The sequence below is a fragment of the Anomaloglossus baeobatrachus genome, chromosome 2 (genome assembly GCF_048569485.1).
Source record: "Anomaloglossus baeobatrachus isolate aAnoBae1 chromosome 2, aAnoBae1.hap1, whole genome shotgun sequence".
NCBI classification, from domain to species: domain Eukaryota; kingdom Metazoa; phylum Chordata; class Amphibia; order Anura; family Aromobatidae; genus Anomaloglossus; species Anomaloglossus baeobatrachus.
The window spans coordinates 700,320,575-700,341,313 of NC_134354.1; the positions used below are offsets into that span (position 1 = coordinate 700,320,575).

General features: G+C 46.7%; 1 protein-coding gene across 6 annotated transcripts in view; it reads left to right on the forward strand.

Annotated features, from left to right (window-relative positions):
* Positions 1-20,739, forward strand: part of FNDC3A (fibronectin type III domain containing 3A) — a 356,645-nt gene that overhangs the window by 254,555 nt on the left and 81,351 nt on the right. For all 6 annotated transcript variants that reach the window (XM_075337265.1, XM_075337266.1, XM_075337267.1 and 3 more), the window contains 2 exons: positions 11,770-12,004; positions 17,116-17,382. In XM_075337265.1, the coding sequence (XP_075193380.1) occupies positions 11,770-12,004; positions 17,116-17,382 (502 nt within the window). The remainder of the gene's footprint in view (positions 1-11,769; positions 12,005-17,115; positions 17,383-20,739) is intronic.

Consider the following 20,739-nt stretch of genomic DNA (forward strand, 5'->3'; position numbering starts at 1 on the left):
ATCGCGGTCCCAGAGTCTGGAGGAAGAGTGGAGAGGCCACAATCCAAGCTGCTTCAGGTCTAGTGTGAAGTCTCCACAATCAGTGATGGTTTGGGGACCCATGTCACCTGCTGGTGTAGGTCCACTGTGTTTTATCAAGACCAAAGTCAGCGCAGCCGTCTACCAGGAAATTTTAGAGCACTTCATGCTTCCCTTTGCTGACAAAGTTTTTGGAGATGCAGATTTCATTTTCCAGCAGGACTTGGCACCTGTCCATACTGCCAAAAGTACCAATACCTGGTGTAATAACCACAGTATCACTGTGCTTGATTGGCCAGCAAACTCGCCTGACCTAAACCCCATAGAGAATGTATGGAGTATTGTCAAGAAGAAGATTAGGCACCAGACCCAACAATGCAGATGAGCTGAAGGCTGCTATCAAAGCAACACCTCAGCAGTGCCACAGGCTGATCGCCTCCATGCCACGCCGCCTTGATGCAGTAATTCATGCAGCAAAAGGAGCCCCGACCAAGTATTGAGTCATTTACTGTACAGACTTTTCAGTAGCGCCAACATTTCGGAGTTTAAAATAATTTTTTCAGTTGATCTTATATAATAATCTAATTTCCTGAGATAATGACTTTTGGGTTTTCATTGGTTGTAAGCCATAATCATCAACATTAATAGAAATATACACTTGAAATAGATCACTCTGTGTGTAATGACTCTATATAATATATAGAAATATATCCCTCTGTGTGTGATGACTCTATATAATATATAGAAATAGATCCCTCTGTGTGTAATGACTCTATATAATATATAGGAATAGATCACTCTGTGTGTAATGACTCTATATAATATATGTGTTTCACTTTTTGTATTGAATTACTGAAATTAACTTTTTAATGATATTCTAATTTATTGTGATGCACTTGTATCTTATCAGAGAAATATGCTTCTTTCTCTGCCAGAATTGATCAGCCATTGTCACAATTCTCAATGCTGAGGTAAAATCTGTCTTCAGTGAACACTCTCCCATTACAGCAGTTGTTACTGATGAGTCTATAACGACGGGAGGGAGGAGCTAGAGACAGAGCTCCACCCCTCCTTCCTCTTTTATTTACATAGAATCTCATGAGCACCAACTGCCATCTCCTATCTCAGTTTTCACCCCACATTAAAAATTAAGAAATAGAAATATGTGGTCTCTTTACATAAGTAAAAATCCAATTGAAATAGAAAATGAACCCTATAAGTTACCGGCATAACTAGAGAAAAAAAAAATCAAAGTGCCAGAATCGCGATTTTGCAGCAGCAGTGAGGTCCCTGTCATCTAGTATAGATGACGTAGAACGCGTCATCCACACTAGCTTCAGAAGGAGGACAAAGATGGCCAAAAGAGATGGCACAGGACCCGGAGAACGGAGACACCCATCTGACCAGTCTGCTCCGCACCGACTGTTAGGTAAGTATCATAAACATTCCGTGACAGCCACGTTACGGTTATCGTTACGGTGCTTTGGAAAATGGCAACACAAATAAAACATTTTTTAACAAATTTCCTTTTTTTTTTTTTTCCACTACTTAAATAAATACCTACAGTATGCATGTTTAGAATCGCCATAATCAAACTCACCTGTAAGAGCCTTATTGCCAGGTCATTTTTACTATATATTGAACACTAAAAAATAAAGAGAAAGAGTTGCGGAATTCCCCTTTGTTTGCTATTTAGGCGCTATTTTATTTATTTTTCTCCCGCTTTCCAGTACATAAAGGGGATGGTGTCATTCACAAGTAAGACTTGTCCTGCAAAAAAACAAAAAAAAACAAACAGAAAAAAACAAAACAAAAACACTCACCTGGCTGTCATTGGAATACTAAAAGTTATGGGTCCTTGGAAGAAGGAGAAGAAAAAAATGAAAGTGCAAATAGGGAAAATCGGCCGGTCAGGAATGGAGTGTGTCTTGATGCCTGCCTATCTGGTTTAAGCCAGATTTCTGTAATGTGAATGGCGTCTTTTAGGCTACTTTGACACCTCCGGTTTTTGCAGTGCGGCTAAATCCGGCTCTAAAACCTATGCAACGGATGCGGCGAAAAAAACGGATCCTTTGCATAAGTTTTTACATGCGGCCCGTCCGGTTTTTCCGGTTGTGGCACGCTACTGAGCATGCGCAGTGCAAAAACCGCATGCAGCAGCCGGATGCGGTTTTTGCCACATCCGGCGTCCATAGGCATGCATTGGAAAAAGCGCCGCATCGGCCGGATGCGGCGCAATGCGTTTTTTGGGTTTTTTTGCCGGAGAAAAAAACGTGCCAGGCAACGTTCCATCCGGCCGCCGCATCGGTTAAATATGCCGCATCCGGCAAAAACCGGACCGAACGCAAGGCCATGCGGCACAATCCGGCACTAATGAAAGTCTATGCGGAAAAAACGCAACCGGCGGCAAAAAAAAAAAAGTTGCGTTTTTTCTGCAAAGAGCCGGATTGTGCCGCACAGCAAAAAACGGATGTGTGAAAGCAGCCTTACCCCTATAGTCACAACCCTTTGCTCACCTGCCACCATAAAGCTTCTGTTTCTCAGCTCAAATACAGGGATCAATATTTAATCTAAATGGTAGTAATACGTGCAGGTATAAGATATGTAGGTACAGCTGGGTCTCATTGTGTACGTTTACAGGTTGGCCACTAAATTGATGGCCTAGCCTTAGGATATGTCATCAATGTCTGATCGGCCGAGGTCCGACACCTGGCACCCCTGCCAATCAGCTGTTTTCTGTGCCAGTGGCAGCAAATAATGCTCAGTTCTGGTGCTGGCCCGTCTTCTTATAGCGTCCAGGTACTGCACCTGCGCCTCCACTCAAATCAGAGGTGGGTGTGCCGTACCCGGCTGCGGCTGCTATCAGAAGACTGGGCAGCTCCGGAACTGAGCATCTCCGGCTGCTTCCACCAACACCAAGAACAGCTGATCAACTGTGATGTCGGACCCCGGCAGATCAGACATTAATGACCTATCCTGAGGCTAGGCCATCATTGTTAAAGTAGTGGCCAACTTCTTTAAAGTCATTTATTTAAGAAATGGCTGAAAATACTGTATACTTTAACCTGCAGATATAGAGACCAGTTTAGTGTATGATAAAATCATATATTCCATTAGGAGCTTTTCCGTGGATACTTTTTGCGGAGGTGAATCATGATATGTGGTAATTTGCTCTTTCATGTGACTGCCGCCCGGTACCGTAACCTTTGTTCTATAGAGATAAACACCTTAGTTAAATTTTAATTTGTGCATATGCTGATACACCTACCTAAGAAACCCAGGAAATCAGGATCCGTCTCGGATTCCTACCCCACATCATGGAATCTGTAAATTCCGGTTAATATTTTCACACTTTACAAATATCCCAAATCATTTCTCTCTGGTTTTTGGCTTTCTGTCCTATGGACTTTGGCTATTAATAGGTCCGAATAACGTGTCATGAAGATGGCTGTCACTATAGCTGTACGGGGTGGGCTCTGCCTTAATGCCAGGGCTAATTACAAGCATATAGAATGAGGACTGCTCTTGCTAAGCTTTAGGAGCATTAACAATAGGAATAAAAGAAAAAAGTAAAGTTAATTGATACAATATGTCACTAGGGGAGGGGCGGTGGGAGTGGTCCTAAATTACAATTCTTCCTAATAGAGTAGATTTAGGGTTAAGCGAAGTATAAATATATTCTGATAGGGAGTTTAGATCATGGGACAGTGGTGATGTCTGTAAAGCGCTGCGGAATATGATGGCGCTATATAAGCAAAGCATTATAATAGAGACAGAAATAGTAAACAACTCATACAAATTGTAGATGGAAGGCCGCTAAACTAGACAATTTTTCCAATTTCAGCCAAGTCTTGTTTATAGGGACGCCCACCACCCAACGGCAGATTCTGGGGAAAATAAAGATCGCCCTGTTACATTTGAGTGTACCACATACTGCGATAACCAGCGGCCTCAGGTGTCTGCCATCAGCTTATTCAATTCTGCAGCTTAGAAACCCATGCACCCTCCACCCCCGCATGTATGTGGTAAGGTCAGGAAGAACAGATGACCGCTATTGTATATATTTGGGCAGATTTATAGAAGATGCACTTAATGGCCTCTTCTGTTATTTCTCCTAAAAATCGAGTTTAAGAAGGTCAGTGCATATATGTTAATGGACTTCTTTACGTAGCTATAAATCTTTAAATTGAATGTTTCACCTTGCTTAAATCAGGTTATCATTTTATATATACATATATATATATATATATATATATATATATATATATATATATACACACACACAGATATACACACACAGATACACACACATACACACACACACACGTTTGTTTTCAACTGTGGTGTTTTTCTATATCATTATTCTCTTTAAAAGGAAAAATCAAACGGAAATCTTGGAATATTCACTCTTGTTATTAGAACCTATATAAACACGCATCCAGTTCTTTACAGGAGACTTTTCAGCAGATTCATAATCATCACAGCAATAAAATGAAATATAACATCCGTATACTCAGTAAATAACATGGGGTCCTCTATTCAAAACAGGTCACAGCTCACTTCCTCCTCCTCCCTGCCCAAATTAAAACATGCTCAGAAAACACTTCTATACAAACAAATGGGGTCTCTTTTGGAAACTTAAATAGGTTGTCCAGTACAAAGCATTGTGGCCACATTGATGTAAAACTGTGACAGAAGGATTTTCTTTAATGTTCCTTTGGGAGACCCAGACCTTGGGTGTATAGCTTCTGCCTCCGGAGGACACACAAAGTACTACACCTAAAAGGTGTAGCTCCTCCCTCTGAGCCTATACACCCCCTGGTGAACCAGTCACAACCAGTTTTTCGCTTTGTGTTCAGGAGGCATACATCCACACATGCGTTCTCATATGATTTTTTCCTTTTTTTTCCTTTTTTTGGAAGAAGATTGAAGAAATGCGGGTCCACGTCTGGACTCCCGGCATGTCCCTTCTCACCCCACTGTGTCTGTGGTGTTGTAAGGTTGATTTCCAAGGCTGGAGCCTTACATGCCGTGCTCCTTCACCATCCCTCCTGGGCTCTGGATTGAAGTGGGAGCCAGCACGGTCTCCATGCCTGGCAGGAGACCGGTCTCCGGCCACAGCCCCTTGAGGACCCTGCTGGACCGGAGCACTCACCCCCAGGGACCTGGCCCTGCGTCTCAGCAGCTAAGTACCTTGAGACGTTCATATGTTGGGGGTCCCTGTCATTTATTGTGGGGGAAGAGTGTGTTTACTGTGTTTTTTTAGCATTTCCGGCCGGTCCTCTGGCTTTTCGCTCGAGAACCGCGCCGATGGTGCCTGCGCGTCGGCCTCGCTGCTTAAATTTAGGCCCCGGCTTCGCCGGAGGCCTAGTTTCTGTTACCTGCCCTCGCATGTCACTCATGCTGAGGGACAGGCATGGCCCCTCCCGGTGGCCGTCTTGCACAGGGGAGGGACCCTCCTCACTGCTTGTGTGCGACTCCCCCCTTGCAGGCCTCTATGGCCCTCCAGATTCCGCCCTTCCTACAGGGACGCCCAAGGTTCCGCCCCCTCTCTTCGCTCCGGCGGCCATTTTCTTGGGCAGGTTTCACTCTGTTCTGGCCCGTCCTGCCCTCTGCATCCCTGCTGAGGTGCTGTGCATTGGGGGTCCGGGCTTCGGGATCTGGAGGGCACACAACACCGCTTCCAGCGGTCTGGTAAGCCACAGCCGGTCTCCGGTTGTGGACCTCTGCTATATTCTCCCTGGGATTCATTCCCTTTATAGAAGCTGTTTCCCCCCACTCAGGCAGCATGTCTCACACAAGGAGCAAGGCTCCAAAGCTTTATGCTGTATGTGCTGCATGTAAGTTTCCGCTGCCTGAAGCGAGCACCTATCCACATTGTGAGGTCTGCTCTAACTTGGAGGTGCCACGGCCTGGGGTCTCGGCCCCAGTGGTCTCTCAGGCTGCTCCTGCACATGTGGCTGAACCCCCGGCCTGGGTAGAGTCCTTTTCTAGGTCTATCTCCCAGTCATTTGCTGAGTCCATGGGACTTCTGTCCAGGACTTTGATGAATATGCATCAGCCCCCTTCACAGGGTGCCTCTAATGCTCTTGCTAAGGGGTCTTTAGGACTGGAGCTCACAGAGGATTCATCATCAGGGCACGGACCCCGTCCGTCTAAGAGGCACAGCAGGGTTCCCTCTCCCTCCTCATCCCGTGGCTCTGATTCAAGGGCTGAGGACTCGCAGTATGAGGAGGATGCCTATACAGGGGGCTCGGAGGCTAACTCCATGTGCCCCATTGCTCCTTTCGAGGGTGACTCAGAATTTAGTGACTTGATTGCTTCCATTAATTCTGTACTGGATCTCAATCCGCCAGTATCAGAGGAGCAACCCTCTCTGGCAGAAAAGCACCAGTTTACCTCGCCTAAGAGAGCAAAGAGTGTGTTCTTTAACCACTCCAGTTTTCAGGCCGCTGTGACCAAACCCAGGGCCTGTCCTGACAAACGCTTCCCAAAGCGTGGTTCTGATGACCGTTTTCCCTTTCCACCTGAGGTGGTCAAGGAGTGGGCTCACTCCCCAAAGGTAGATCCTCCGGTGTCTAGGCTCTCAGGCCGGACCGTTGTGTCGGTGGCTGATGGCACTTCCCTTAAGGATGCCACTGACCGTCAGATTGACCTTCTGGCCAAATCCGTGTATGAAGCGGTGGGGGCCGCGTTTTCTCCAACTTTTGCAGCAGTGTGGGCCCTCAAAGCCATCTCTGCTAGTCTGGAGGAGATGCATTCCCTCACCAGGGAATCTATGCCCGAGATGGTTGCCTTAACTTCTCAAGCTTCAGCTTTTTCTTCTTATGCCATGTCTGCCATGCTGGAGGCTTCTAACCGCGCTGCGGTGGCTTCGGCTAATTCCCTCGTTATCCGTAGGACCTTGTGGCTTCGAGAGTGGAAGGCAGATGCTTCTTCAAAGAAGTACCTTGCTGGGCTCCCTTTTGCTGGTTCCCGGCTGTTCGGTGAACAGCTGGATAAAATTATTAAAGAGGCTACTGGCGGGAAGAGTACTTCCATGCCACAAACCAAGACCAGGAAACCTGCCCAGGGTAGGATTCAGTCGAGGTTTCGCTCCTTTCGTTCCTCCAACTGGTCGTCCTCTAAGCCCTCCGCCTCGTCCGCTAACTCAGCCAAGGACCAGAAATCCAACTGGCGCTCCAGAGCGCGTCCGCAGAAGACCGCAGGAGGTCCTGCCACTAAGGCAGCCTCCTCGTGACTCTCTGTCCGATCCAGCCACGTCCTTGGTCGGTGGCAGGCTCTCCCACTTCGGCGACGCTTGGTTTCAACAAGTCTCCGATCAGTGGGTGAGAGATATCATCTCTCACGGCTACAGGATAGAATTTTCTTCCAGCCCGCCAAACAGATTTTTTCTCTCAACTCCCCCCCTGCTCCAGGGCCGCCGCCTTTTCACAGGCCGTGGCAGCCTTGCAGGCCAACGGAGTAATTGTACCAGTTCCCGCCCGAGAACGGTTCAGAGGTTTCTACTCAAACCTCTTCCTAGTTCCCAAAAAGAACGGTACCTTCAGGCCCATCCTGGATCTCAAGCTTCTCAACAAGCATGTTCGGGTGCGGCACTTTCGCATGGAGTCCCTGCGATCAGTCACTGCCTCAATGACCCAAGGGGATTTCCTGGCGTCCATCGACATCAGAGATGCCTATCTGCATGTGCCCATTGCGGTTTCACACCAGCGTTGGCTACGCTTTGCAATAGGAGACGATCATTTCCAATTCGTGGCTCTCCCCTTCGGGTTAGCCACGGCCCCTCGGGTTTTCACCAAGGTCATGGCAGCCGTGATTGCGGTTCTGCACCTTCAGGGGTTGGCAGTGCTCCCCTACCTGGACGACCTTCTAGTCAAGGCTCCATCCAGCGCAGATTGTCAGCGGAGTGTCTCGCTCACTCTCAGCACTCTAGCCCAATTCGGGTGGGTTGTCAATCTTCCCAAATCCACTCTGACTCCGACCCAGAGTCTCACGTACCTAGGGTTCAGTTCGAGACTCTGCCGGCACTTGTGAAGTTGCCCTTAGACAAACACCTGTCACTCCAGTTGGCGGTGCGCTCTCTCCTGAGGCCCCGCCGTTATACCCTCAGGCGTCTGTTGCAGGTGCTGGGTCAAATGGTGGCGTCCATGGAGGCTGTTCCCTTTGCCCAGTCCCATCTGCGCCCCCTGCAGCTGGACATTCTCCGCTGTTGGGACAAGCGGCCTTCCTCCTTACACAAGTCAGTGGCTCTGTCGCCACGGACCAAGAGCTCTCTTCAGTGGTGGCTTCGGCCCCTCTCCCTGTCCCAAGGGCGCTCCTTCCTGGCCCTGTCCTGGGTGATTCTCACCACGGATGCCAGTCTATCCGGCTGGGGAGCGGTATGTCTCCACCACAGAGCACAGGGCACTTGGACTCCGTCCGAGTCAGCCCTTTCAATCAATGTGCTGGAAATCAGAGCCGTACTTCTCGCTCTCCTAGCATTTCACCATCTGCTGGCGGGCAGGCACATTCGAGTCCAGTCAGACAACGCGACAGCGGTTGCCTACATCAACCATCAAGGCGGGACACGCAGCCGCCTGGCAATGATGGAGGTACAACGCATTCTTCAATGGGCAGAGGACTCCAGGTCCACCATATCCGCAGTCCACATCCCAGGCGTGGACAACTGGGAGGCAGATTATCTCAGCCGTCAAAGCGTGGACGGTGGCGAGTGGTCCCTGCACCCGGCAGTATTTCAGTCGATCTGCCGCAAATGGGGCACTCCGGACGTGGACCTAATGGCATCCCGTCACAACAACAAAGTTCCTGTCTACGTGGCTCGCTCCCACGATCCTCAGGCCTTCGCCGCGGACGCTCTGGTTCAGGACTGGTCCCAGTTTCGTCTGTCCTACGTGTTTCCCCCTCTAGCCCTCTTGCCCAGAGTCCTGCGCAAGATCAGAATGGAGGGTCGTCGAGTCATCCTCATTGCACCGGACTGGCCCAGGCGAGCTTGGTATCCGGACCTGCTCCAACTGTCCGTAGAGATGCCGTGGCCTCTCCCGGACCGTCCAGACCTACTCTCGCAAGGTCCATTCTTCCGCCCGAATTCTGCGGCCCTCAAATTGACGGCGTGGCTCTTGAGTCCTGGATTTTGACGGCTTCTGGTATTCCCCCTGAAGTCATCTCCACTATGACTCGGGCCCGTAAGTCTTCGTCCGCTAAGATCTATCACAGGACTTGGAAAATTTTCCTGTCCTGGTGTCGCTCTACCGGCCATTCTCCTTGGCCATTCTCCTTGCCGACCCTTCTGTCTTTTCTACAGTCCGGTCTGCAGCTAGGTCTGTCCCTCAATTCTCTCAAGAGACAGGTTTCGGCCCTGTCAGTCCTGTTCCAGCGGCGTCTCGCTCGGCTGGCTCAGGTCCGCACCTTCATGCAGGGCGCGTCTCACATCATCCCGCCTTACCGGCGGCCCTTGGACCCCTGGGACCTTAACTTGGTTCTCACGGTCTTGCAGAAACCCCCCTTTGAGCCCCTTAGGGAGGTTTCTTTGTATCGTCTTTCACAGAAAGTGGCCTTTCTGGTTGCTATAACCTCTCTCAGGAGAGTTTCTGATTTGGCTGCGCTCTCCTCGGAGTCACCCTTTTTAGTCTTTCATCAAGACAAGGTGGTTCTCCATCCAACTCCGGACTTTCTTCCTAAGGTGGTTTCTACCTTCCACCTTAACCAGGACATTACCTTACCTTCCTTCTGTCCGGCCCCTGTTCATCGCTTTGAAAAAGCTCTACATACTCTAGATCTGGTGCGTGCTCTCCGGATCTATGTGTCTCGCACCGCTGCGCTTAGGCGGTGTACCTCTCTTTTTGTGCTAACCACAGGTCGGCGCAAGGGCCTCCCTGCTTCTAAGCCGACCTTAGCCCATTGGATTAGTTCGACCATTTCGGACACCTACCAAAGTTCGCAGGCTCCTCCCCCGCCGGGGATCAAAGCGCACTCGACCAGGGCTGTCTGTGCCTCTTGGGCTTTTCGGCACCAGGCTACGGCTCAGCAAGTCTGTCAGGCTGCCACTTGGGCTAGCCTGCATACCTTCTCGAAGCACTACCAAGTGCATGCTCATGCTTCGGCAGATACGAGCTTGGGCAGACGCATCCTTCAGGCGGCGGTCGCCCATTTGTGAAGTTAGGTTTCTGCCTACTTCTTAGTTTTTTTGTTTATTTCCCACCCAGGGACTGCTTTGGAACGTCCCAAGGTCTGGGTCTCCCAAAGGAACGTTAAAGAAAAAGAGAATTTTGTTTACTTACCGTGAATTCTTTTTCTTATAGTTCCGTCTTGGGAGACCCAGCACCCTCCCTGTTGCGTGTTGGCAATTTCCTTGTTTCGTGTGTTTTCACATGCTGTTGTCGTGAACAGAGTCTCCGGTTGTTCCATCTCTTGCTCTGTTCTACTTGTGGGTGGCTATTCTCCTTCAGCTTTTGCACTAAACTGGTTGTGACTGGTTCACCAGGGGGTGTATAGGCTCAGAGGGAGGAGCTACACCTTTTAGGTGTAGTACTTTGTGTGTCCTCCGGAGGCAGAAGCTATACACCCAAGGTCTGGGTCTCCCAAGACGGAACTATAAGAAAAAGAATTTACGGTAAGTAAACAAAATTCTCTTTTTTCTAAATACCTTCTGTTGTCCATACTGCCTGTGAGCGGCGCTATCGCTGTCCGCTCATCCCCCATCACGTGACCCCTGGCTGTAGTGACCTCTGATGTCCAGTGATGTCATGTCAACTTTCGGAATTGGAAATTGACCTCGCATCACCGTGGCGGGCCCCTGTCTCCATTAGTGACTGGTCTGTGGGTGGAGTTTCACCGCACATCACAGCATAGCATCACTCGTGCTTGCGGTGCTCTGGAAGGAGAGAACACACGACACAAACACCACTCTACAGCTGGTTTGAGGTTTTTGGACTAACATTCTGTGGTTTTTGCTAAACGTGGAACAAGGCATTATCACAAAACATCTCTACCTTGTTCATGTCTGTCCAAAGTACATTGTTCTAGAAGACGTGGTTTCTTCACATTCAGCTTTCCAAAGTTTAGCCGGACTGCCTTGTTTCTTTTCGAGAAAAGCAGCTTTCGCCTGGCAACTCTTCCAAACAAAGCATGTACATCTTTTCTCTAAAGTGCCTGCAGCTACTGCTTTCTGTGATGTAAAGCATTTTCCTGCCTATCACAGTATGATTCTGCCATGTCTCCTGCCCTCCGAGCTCATCATAAATCAAGTCAGTGACGTAGGAGGTCAGTGGTAGTCAAGTTCCTAGATCAATCACTTGAAATATGAGAAGCTCAGAGGGCTGGATATGCCGCAGAAACACTCACTCCTGTGATTAAACAGGCAGGGAAAGGTTTTACCTCACAGAAATTTTCAGCTACAAGCAGCTACTATGTCGTCTGTTTATTATGTTTCCTTCCATGGCCAGGAGCTGTGGTATGCGCCGACCATGTTTACTTCAAGGATGGACACCGCAAATAAAACTGTACACAGGAGGGGCACATTTATAAGATTGTCTCCTCACAGAAACATTTTTTTTTAACACATCCAATTGTGAATCTTATTATTAAAATATGTTTGTTTGTGGTACAACCCTTTAAACCTCTGGTGACAACAAAAACACAATGGATTTCAATATTTTTTTTACATATTGTCCTGCATTTTGCTCTGAATCTGCAAACTCTCTGACCTTGTTGTATATGAAGCCTTACACTGTGCATTTTGCTTTTTCCCAGGTGATTGAAGACAATGGTGTGCGGAGAGTGGTAGTGGTTCCACAACCTCCAGAGTTCCACGCGAGTGGTCATCCCGTCATACACCGGCCACCTCCCCCTCTGCCGGGTTTTATTCCCCTTCCTGCTATGATGCCTCCACCTCATCGCCACATTTACTCAACAGTCAGTGGAGCAGGAGATATGGCTGCCCAATACACCCCTCAGTATCACCCTTCACAGGTATATGGAGATTTAGGTAAGTACTCTAGAATTGTAGAGGCTGTAATTACCAGTCTGCTTTTTATGTGTTTATTCACTGTGAAAGTTTATACAAATTTTATAAACCAAAATTCTTATTTTTTTAACTGAAAATGTAATTTATCATTATATTGTTTCTTTATCTTTTCAATGTGAAGTACATTTTGCTTTTGATAATTTTTTTTTTTTAAATATATTTTTACTAGATTTATTTAGATAATCTAGCTTAAAGGGAACCTGTCAGGTCCCATATGTGTTCTGACCTACAAGCAGGGTGATGTGTGGCCTAGAAGCCCCTTCCTACCCATCCCTGTGTTGTAATATTGTGTAATATGAATGTAAAAAAAAAAGGTTTTATTACTTACATGTTTCCTATGTAAATGATCAGAGGCACTAGTCCCCCTGGGTGTCTCATCGCCCCGTGGGCGTTTGCATGCTTTCCGTGGTATCACGCCCCTGTGGGTGTGATACCGTGTGATACCATGGATTTACATGAGCGACGTCACCGTCAGCTCTTTGAGATCCTGCGCATGCGCACTTACCATTCCCGCAGCCTTGTTACCTGGGTGCTTGCTTGTCGGCTTCAGATGTGCACTGCGCATGCTCAAAAAACTCCTGCGTTACTGACCATGCACAGAGCGCGTCTGAAGCCGAGAAGCAAGCACCCGGATAACAAGGCTGTGGGAATGGCAAGCGTGCACATGCGGGATTTCACGGAGCTGACGGTGGTGTCGCTCATGTAAATCCATAGTATCACGCCCACAGGGGCATGATACCACGGAAAGCATGCAACCACTCACGGGGCGATGCGACGCCCAGGGGACTAGACCCTCTGATCATTTACATAGGGAACATGTAAGTAATAAAACTTTTTTTATACGTTCATATTACACAATATTACAAAACATGGAGGGATAGGAAGGGGTTTTTAGGCCACACATCACCCTGCTTATAGGTCAGAATGCATATGGGACCTGACAGGTTCCCTTTAATATGGTCCTAAGCAGTCACAAAACTATACGGTTTGACACATCCATTCTACGTTGGCTGTACTATGAATAGATTGACCGGGGGTGTCCTGGCCCAACGTCTGCAGACTCATAGTCACAGAACACAGCTGCGAGATGTTGATTATACTATGAGTGGGCTGACCGGGGGTATCCTGGCCCGATGTCTACAGACTCATAGTCACATAATAGGGGTGTGAGACATTGACTGTACTATGAATGGAAAGACTAGGGGTGTCCTGGCCCGATGTCTGCAGACTCCGTCACATGACGTGGCTGTGAGACGTTAACGTTACTTTGAATGGACAGACCTGGGGTGTCCTTGCCTGACGTCTGCAGACTCATAGTCACATTACAAGGGGTGCCAGAAATCATCCTAAACTGTATGTTTCTCCAATAGAAAATTGTGAACTCTATGAATGATACATTGTGGTAAAACTAGTTATTTCACAAACTTTACTAAAGTGCATTTAATTGAATTATACTAACTTCCACTATAACCTCTTGGTATTAATGGTATAATTTATAAATTAAATGTTATAATTAATTTATCCATATAATGATCAACCCCACATTGCAGAATAAATTGGTGGCAAGGTATAGGGTATCTCGTTTAAAGGGAACTTAAAAGCTGATCTATGCTGCCCAGTCAGTGGATAGCCTGTATCAGGCACTAGCTGTATGGTTTCAGCCAGGTTTGTGTCTCTAAAGCTGCGGCGTTTCAGTGGAATAACATATGGTACTTTTACAGCCAGCGGGAACCGAACCGCACGGGAGTCTAGTCGGACAGGCAGGTCCCTGTCATTCCTGGGCAGTAGGCTGAAAAATGCCACCAGGGACTAGCCTGCCCATGCCTCCTGCTCCCTGGCCGGCTATTAAAGTGTGTTATTCTCTGAAACGATGTAGCATGAAACGTACATGGCTGAAATCACACAGCCAGTGCCTGATGCATTCTGTATCGGACAACATGTATCGGCTGTCATTTTTGCTTTAAAGCAGATTTGTCACCGGATTTCACAAAACAAAATGTATCCAATAGTAAACCAATCTCTTAGACTTGATGAGGCTGGTGTACATACTTTGATAATGCATGTCGGAATGCATTGAATCCACTTGAACTCAGGAGCTCCCTCACTCATAGTGGACTCATAAAATGCTCATTTTAATATCATCTGCAATATAGAGCCATTTTGACATGGATTTTCAAAGCAAGTACACCAGCCTCATCAGATTTAAGAGATCTTCATTGTAATGAATGTGATTTATATCGAGAAAATTGATGATCGACTTATTTTACAGGGTTGACCCTTTTATACAAACCAATGATGTGCTGAAAATGTAGTTAAGTAAGCCTTATTGCTGATCGTTGACCTGTGCAAACCTGGAAGTAATGAGTAGCAAGTGTTTCTGTAGCCTACCAAATAGTCGGCTGCACATCTCAGTGGGGAATGTGTTGCCCATTATATGAGGGACAAACAATTGTATTACAGGAGTTCTCTTATGAAAACTGCGTAAAATCACTTCTCCGCAGGATTGGTGATAACTTATTAGTCAGTGTGGGTCCAACCGCTCTGATCACTCACTAATTAGCAAAGGGGGGGATTTTTATCCCCCGACAGGCAACTTTTATTAGAATGGATTCTCTGTTCATTCCTGACCGCCACTCCATTCATCCTCTGAGGCTGCTGGAAAAAGCCGAATACAGCTCTCCGCAGCTCCATAGGGAATGATTGGAGCAGTATTTGGGCATATGCAGACTGCAATTCCCAGTTCTTCCGATCGTTGCAGGTCCTTAGGTGATGACCTGTTTTCACCAGAGACCCTCTCAGGGCCAGCGTCAGCACCCGGCATACCCAGGCAAATGCCGGGGCCCTGGAGAGCTGGGGATTTTAATAAAGTGGTGAAAGAGGGTGGGTTTTTTTGTCTTTTATTCCAAATAAAGGATTTTTTTGGGTGTACTTTCACTTACAGGTTAATCATTGAAGGTATCTCAGGGAGACGCCTGCCATGGTTAACCTAGGACTTAGTGGCAGCTATGGGCTGCTGCCATTAACTTCTTCTTACCTCGATTGCCACCGCACCAGGACAATTTGGGATGAGCTGGGTTGAGTCCCGGGACTGTCGCATCTAATGGATGCGGCAATTCCGGTCGGCTGCTGGCTGATATTTTTAGGCTGGGGGGCTCCCCATAACGTGGGGCTCCCCATTCTGAGAATACCAGCCTTCAGCCGTGTGGCTTTACCTTGGCTGGTATCAAAATTAGGGGGAACCGTACACCGTTTTTTTTTAATTATTTATTGTACTGCACGATATAGACCCGCCCACCGGCGGCTGTGATTGGTTGCAGTGAGACAGCTGTAACTCAGCGTGGGGGCGGGTTTGACTGCAACCAATCATAGGCTCCGGTGGGCGGGGGAAGCAGTGAATGAGATTGAATAATGGGCGGCCGGCTTTTTCAAAAGAGGAAAAGCCGCCAGAGCAGTGTGAGTGTGTCTGTATGTATGCAGCAGTGCTGTGTCTGTATGTATGTATGCAGCAGAGCAGTATGTGTGTGTCTGTATGTATGTATGCAGCAGCAGTGTGTGTGTGTGTGTCTCTGTCCGTATGTATGCAGCAGAGCAGAGTGTGTGTCTATATGCAGCAGAGCAGTGTGTGTGTCTGTATGCAGCAGAGCTGTGTGTGTCTGTCTGTAGGCATGTATGATGTGTATCTCTGTATGTCAGTGTATATGACTGTATAGATTTGTCTGTATGTATTTTGTGAGTTTGTCTTTAAATATATGTACGTATCTGTGTATGTGTGTGTGTCTGCGTGTTTATGGGGCCCACTGGGACTCTTCCGCCCGGGGCCCACAAAAACCTGGAGCCGGCCCTGGACCCTCTTCAGTAGTTACCATACAGTTAGCATACAGTTCGCTTGTGTAAAAAGGGCCTTTAAACAAGAGTTGATTGCAGTGTAGTCTCGTCGGCTGGCACTCATCCAGGAAGGAAATGTGAATGTGTAGCTGCAGCTTTAGGTGGGCATCATATCTGTCGTGATTATGTGATCTGGAGTCTGTTATACTGTCATCACCACTAGATGAACATGTACATTGCAAGCAGAAGGTAGTTCACACATTTGGATGTACATTATGTAATCACTACATGGCTGACACCCACAGATGGGCCTCATTAATATTAATGTGTTGACAGTATTTGGAATTTACGGCATATGTTACACTATAATTATATCCCGTCTTGTCTCCCTCGGTGTCCTAGCACCATGAATTCACACTTATCCTTAAAGGGAAACTCAGAGTTTTGTTTTTTTAATTCCTCAGACTGGCCTAAATTAATAAATATCCCTATCCTTGGCCCTGATCACCTGGTCCCCCACTAATCTCCACTTCCTCAACACCCCAGAAAAAGCCAGAAATGCCTGCTCAGCCAATGACTAGTCTCCACGTCCTTGACACGCCAGAAATGCCTGCTCAGCCAATCACTAGTCTCCACGTCCTTGGCACACCGGAAATGCCTGCTCAGCCAATGACTAGTCTCCACGTCCTTGACACACCGGAAATGCCTGCTCAGCCAATCACAAGTCTCCACGTCCTTGGCACGCAAGAAATGCCTGCTCAGCCGATTGCTGGTCGTAGCAGTGAACACCGCCAGTCAGTGATTGGCTGCAGAAGCATTGTTGGTTTATCGAGGACAGGACGAGGAAGCGGAGACCAATGGAGACTAGATGAGACCCGAAGCAAGTCAAAAATAGCGTTAGCATTATTTCCATTAGTATTTTAAACCTGTCTAAGGCATTCAATCCTCATCCTGAAGAAGGGTTGCATCCGGTCACTTGGCCACAGTGGGCAAAATGGATATTTGATGGCTTCTATGAATGTTTTTTCATTGGTGCCTAACCTGTTTAGGGTTTCATGGCTACATAGGACCCAGTGTATTGTATAGGCTCCCATTCCTCCTTCTGCATCAATCACCACAGTGGGAATGTGTAGATAAGCAAAACATTAGTGAATATTCGGGTTCTGGATATTAGGAAAGAATACCTAGTACGATTTTATTCTGGCATTGGGTATAACCTGTAATATTTTCCTCTTGGTACCTCGCAGATGCGCTCTCCACTCACGGGAGGTCCGGACTTCGGGATGAGAGATCAAGTAAAATTCATGAACGGTTGCAGAAGAAACTGAAAGATAGACATGGTGCACAGAAAGACAAGCTGAACAGCCCTCCCTATTCACCCAAGAAGAGCACGTCTCCGGTCAATGAGTCTAATGGGATTATTAAAGGGCAGAATAGTCCGGGGTTAAATACAGGACAATCCAAGAATAAACAGAAAGGAAAGAATTCATCCCAGGTAGAAACAGAAATACAAGGTAATTCTGATTATTGAAAATGCGGAAAGAATTATGTACTAGAACAATATTATACACTGTGCAGCAACATGGCACTTGACATAAATGTTTTCACCTGATGTAATTCCTGCTGCTCTCTTGAATCCGACATTGTTGTTTTTTTGTTTTTGTTTTGTTTTTTTTTGTTACTTTTCCTGATTTAAGCACCCATTTTCCCTTTCATTTTTATCCAATTGGGTGGGGTTATTAACGCTTTTCTCTGGTCATCTTATTGAGGACCATACCCAGTTAGCTTAAATAAATAAAATGTAGATTTATAAACAGGGAAGAGAGGTGCAGGACTAAAAGAAAAAAAGTGACCGGTTCAGGAAAACAGCGGCATTTACAACAGGTAAAAATATTTATATTTATGGCAAGTACCAAACGGTTTCACGCTTGTTGTGAATACATTTGAATTAGATTCCAATTTGGGGCTCCCTCTTGTGGTCAGTGCTGGTAGTGCAGTTGACTTGCTGAATGGGAAACAGACAACTGAGGAGGATTGGCAATCGGGTCATTCGGATTGGGGCTATATAACAGAGTAGTTTCCTCCTGTTCCTTGCCGGTGCTCAGTGTATATCCTGTGTGCTAAGGACATTCTGAAACCAGCCCTTTTCTCTGTGTCTACCAGAACTCCTCTCGAATAAGTTGGTCCTTGTACCTTTGCTTATGGTTTTCACTTTCTTGTTATTTTGCCTATGTGGAGTTCTTGGTGGAGTTGGATCATTCCCTGTAGGGAATAATTGTGTTCCATGTTCTACTATGTATGGTGTTTTGTCATGCTTGGTACTAAATTCACTCCCTCCTCTATATCAGTGTTTTTCTTGGATCCCAGTAACATCAGAGTACTGATATAGTGGGGGAGAGCCTGTGTAGGCTCAGTATTTTTCCATATCAGGCGTGCTGGTATTTACTAGGGTTTATACGGCTGCAGTCAGTGCTTTTTCCTATCCCTTCCTATGCAGATAGTTTGGGCCTCATCTTTGCTGAATCTATTCTCTAGCTACGTATTGTGTTTTCCTATATCACTGTAGTCTTTACATGTGGGGGGCTATCTATATCTTTGGGGACTGCTCCGAGGCAGATTAGCTTTTCCAATATTTCTCTCTGTAAGAATATTTAATTCTCCGGCTTTGTCGAGGCGACCAGGTCATCGTAGGCACGCCCCATGGCTACTTCTAGTTGGGTGTCAGTATTAGGTCTGCAGTCCGTTAAGGTTCGAGCCACTCTGGTTATTTTTTGGGTTTCTGAGTTTTTGTCCTTTTTTTATGTTCAATCTATTTTTATTGTAAACATATCATATTATACATAAACAGCATGTGAAACTGAATGACTGACATGTCAAACTTTTTATAAATTGCATAGTAAAGAAATCATGTTTTTTCAATCTGTCTCGATCTCGATTTGACCGAATAGTGAGCACTTTTCATCTATAATCCTCAATAAGCCTCTTCAACTTGGATTCCAGCGAGAACCCAGGAAAAGGGAAGGAGAAGAGAAGAGAGAGAGAGGGAAGAAGAAAAGAAGAGAAAAAAAAAAAAAAAGGAAAGAAAGGGGGGAGAAGGGAGGGAATTAGAAGGGGAAGTGGGGGAGAGGTAGGTAGCAGCGTGAGTAAGCTGGGAAGACGAAGGCAGACACACAAGGGAAATGGTGGGTAGTTTGATTTTATTAGGGTGGGGGAGGGGCACTCTCTATCGTATGAGAATCAGGTGATCCTACATTCTCATCCGGTTCACCCTAACCAAGCTTTACTCCATCAATCTAATAAGATGTTATGGCTCCATCAAAACAGTTTAACAAAATCTGGAGAATCTTTAAATAGGATCCATTCTCCCCAGGTCCTGCAAAATTTGTCTCCAGTGCCCGCAATGTCGGCAGAGAGCTCCTCCATCCTATATATGTTTGCCATTTCAGAGTACCACTCCGAGATAGGAGGGATCGTGGAGGACTTCCAGTACCTAGGTATGACGGAGCGCGCCGCCGCCAGGCAGAAGCGGAGTATGTCTCTCTTATGATAAGCGATTGAGTGTGGTAACATAGAGAGGAGGGCTATCTTGGGGCAGTTATTCACTGCTTTCCCAGTTATAAGCTGATAATTAGCAAGAACCTTTCCCCAAAACTGTTTTATTCCATCACACTCCCACCAGATATGCGTCATAGTACCGACATCTTGCCCACATCTCCAGCACATCGCAGATACTGAAGGGAATATAATATGTAGTTTAGACGGAAACTGGTACCAACGTGTCAAAATCTTAAAATTTTTCTCCTCTGCAGAGCACGGGACTGACAATTTATGAGTAAATAAGAAACATTTCTTCCACTCATCGGGAGAGAAGTGTTGCTTCAGCTCCTTTTCCCAAGCCAATTGGTAGCCTCGTTTGCCTGAGACCCCAACTCTGATAAGAATATTGTACAGAAGGGAGACTGTGTGTTCAGGCGGGCTATTTTTAGTAAACAGTTCCTCAAAGGCACTACAAGTGCCTCGGACTCGATCAGCTGTTCTCCCCGGAGAGACAAATGCCCGTAGTTGGAGAAACTCCAACCATTGTGAACCTCTAGACGGAAGCAGTGTCCGAAAGGTTTGGAATGAGGGTAATTTACCATCAATCAGTATGTGCCCCCAGCGGATGTCTTCCTCCGCCCTCCAGCCGAAGTAGCTTCTCTGTTTATATCCAGGGTGAAATGATGGAGTGTAGAATAAGGGAGCGAGGGGACTAACTGACTGTGAAGGCGACATTTTTTTGGATACTATGTGACTAACTTTGAGCGTTTCTTTGATAAAATTTGAAAGCATCCCCACGTTAGGAAGATCTGAAGGAGGTATCCACGGGAGGTGTTTGAGAGGAATCTCCAGTCCTTCTTGCTCTACCCGTATCCATTGCTTAGAGTCACTGTTGAAATGCCAGTCTAATATACGGGTCAAGGCTGCAGCCTGCATGTAGACTCTGAAGTTAGGAAGGCCTGCTCCTCCACACTCCCTTGGAAGGGTAAGAGTGCGTAAGTTGATTCTTGGTTTAATTTTACCCCATATGAATCGGATAATAGCAGATTGAAGGGTACGAAAAAAACTACTGGGAGGAGAAATGGGGATGGTTTGAAAGTAGTACAAAAAGCGTGGCAGGATATCCATTTTAATGACATTCATCCTGCCCATCCAAGACAATTTCAGTCCCCCGTAAGACTTTAAGTTCTTGATTGTACCTTCTAGTAGTGGTAAGTGATTAAGTGTATATAGTTTGGAGAGGTCCGCTGGGATTGAAATACCCAAATATTTAATGGCCGAAGGTCTCCATTTGAATGGGAAGTTAGACATTGCCCGGGAAACTTCAGTTTGGG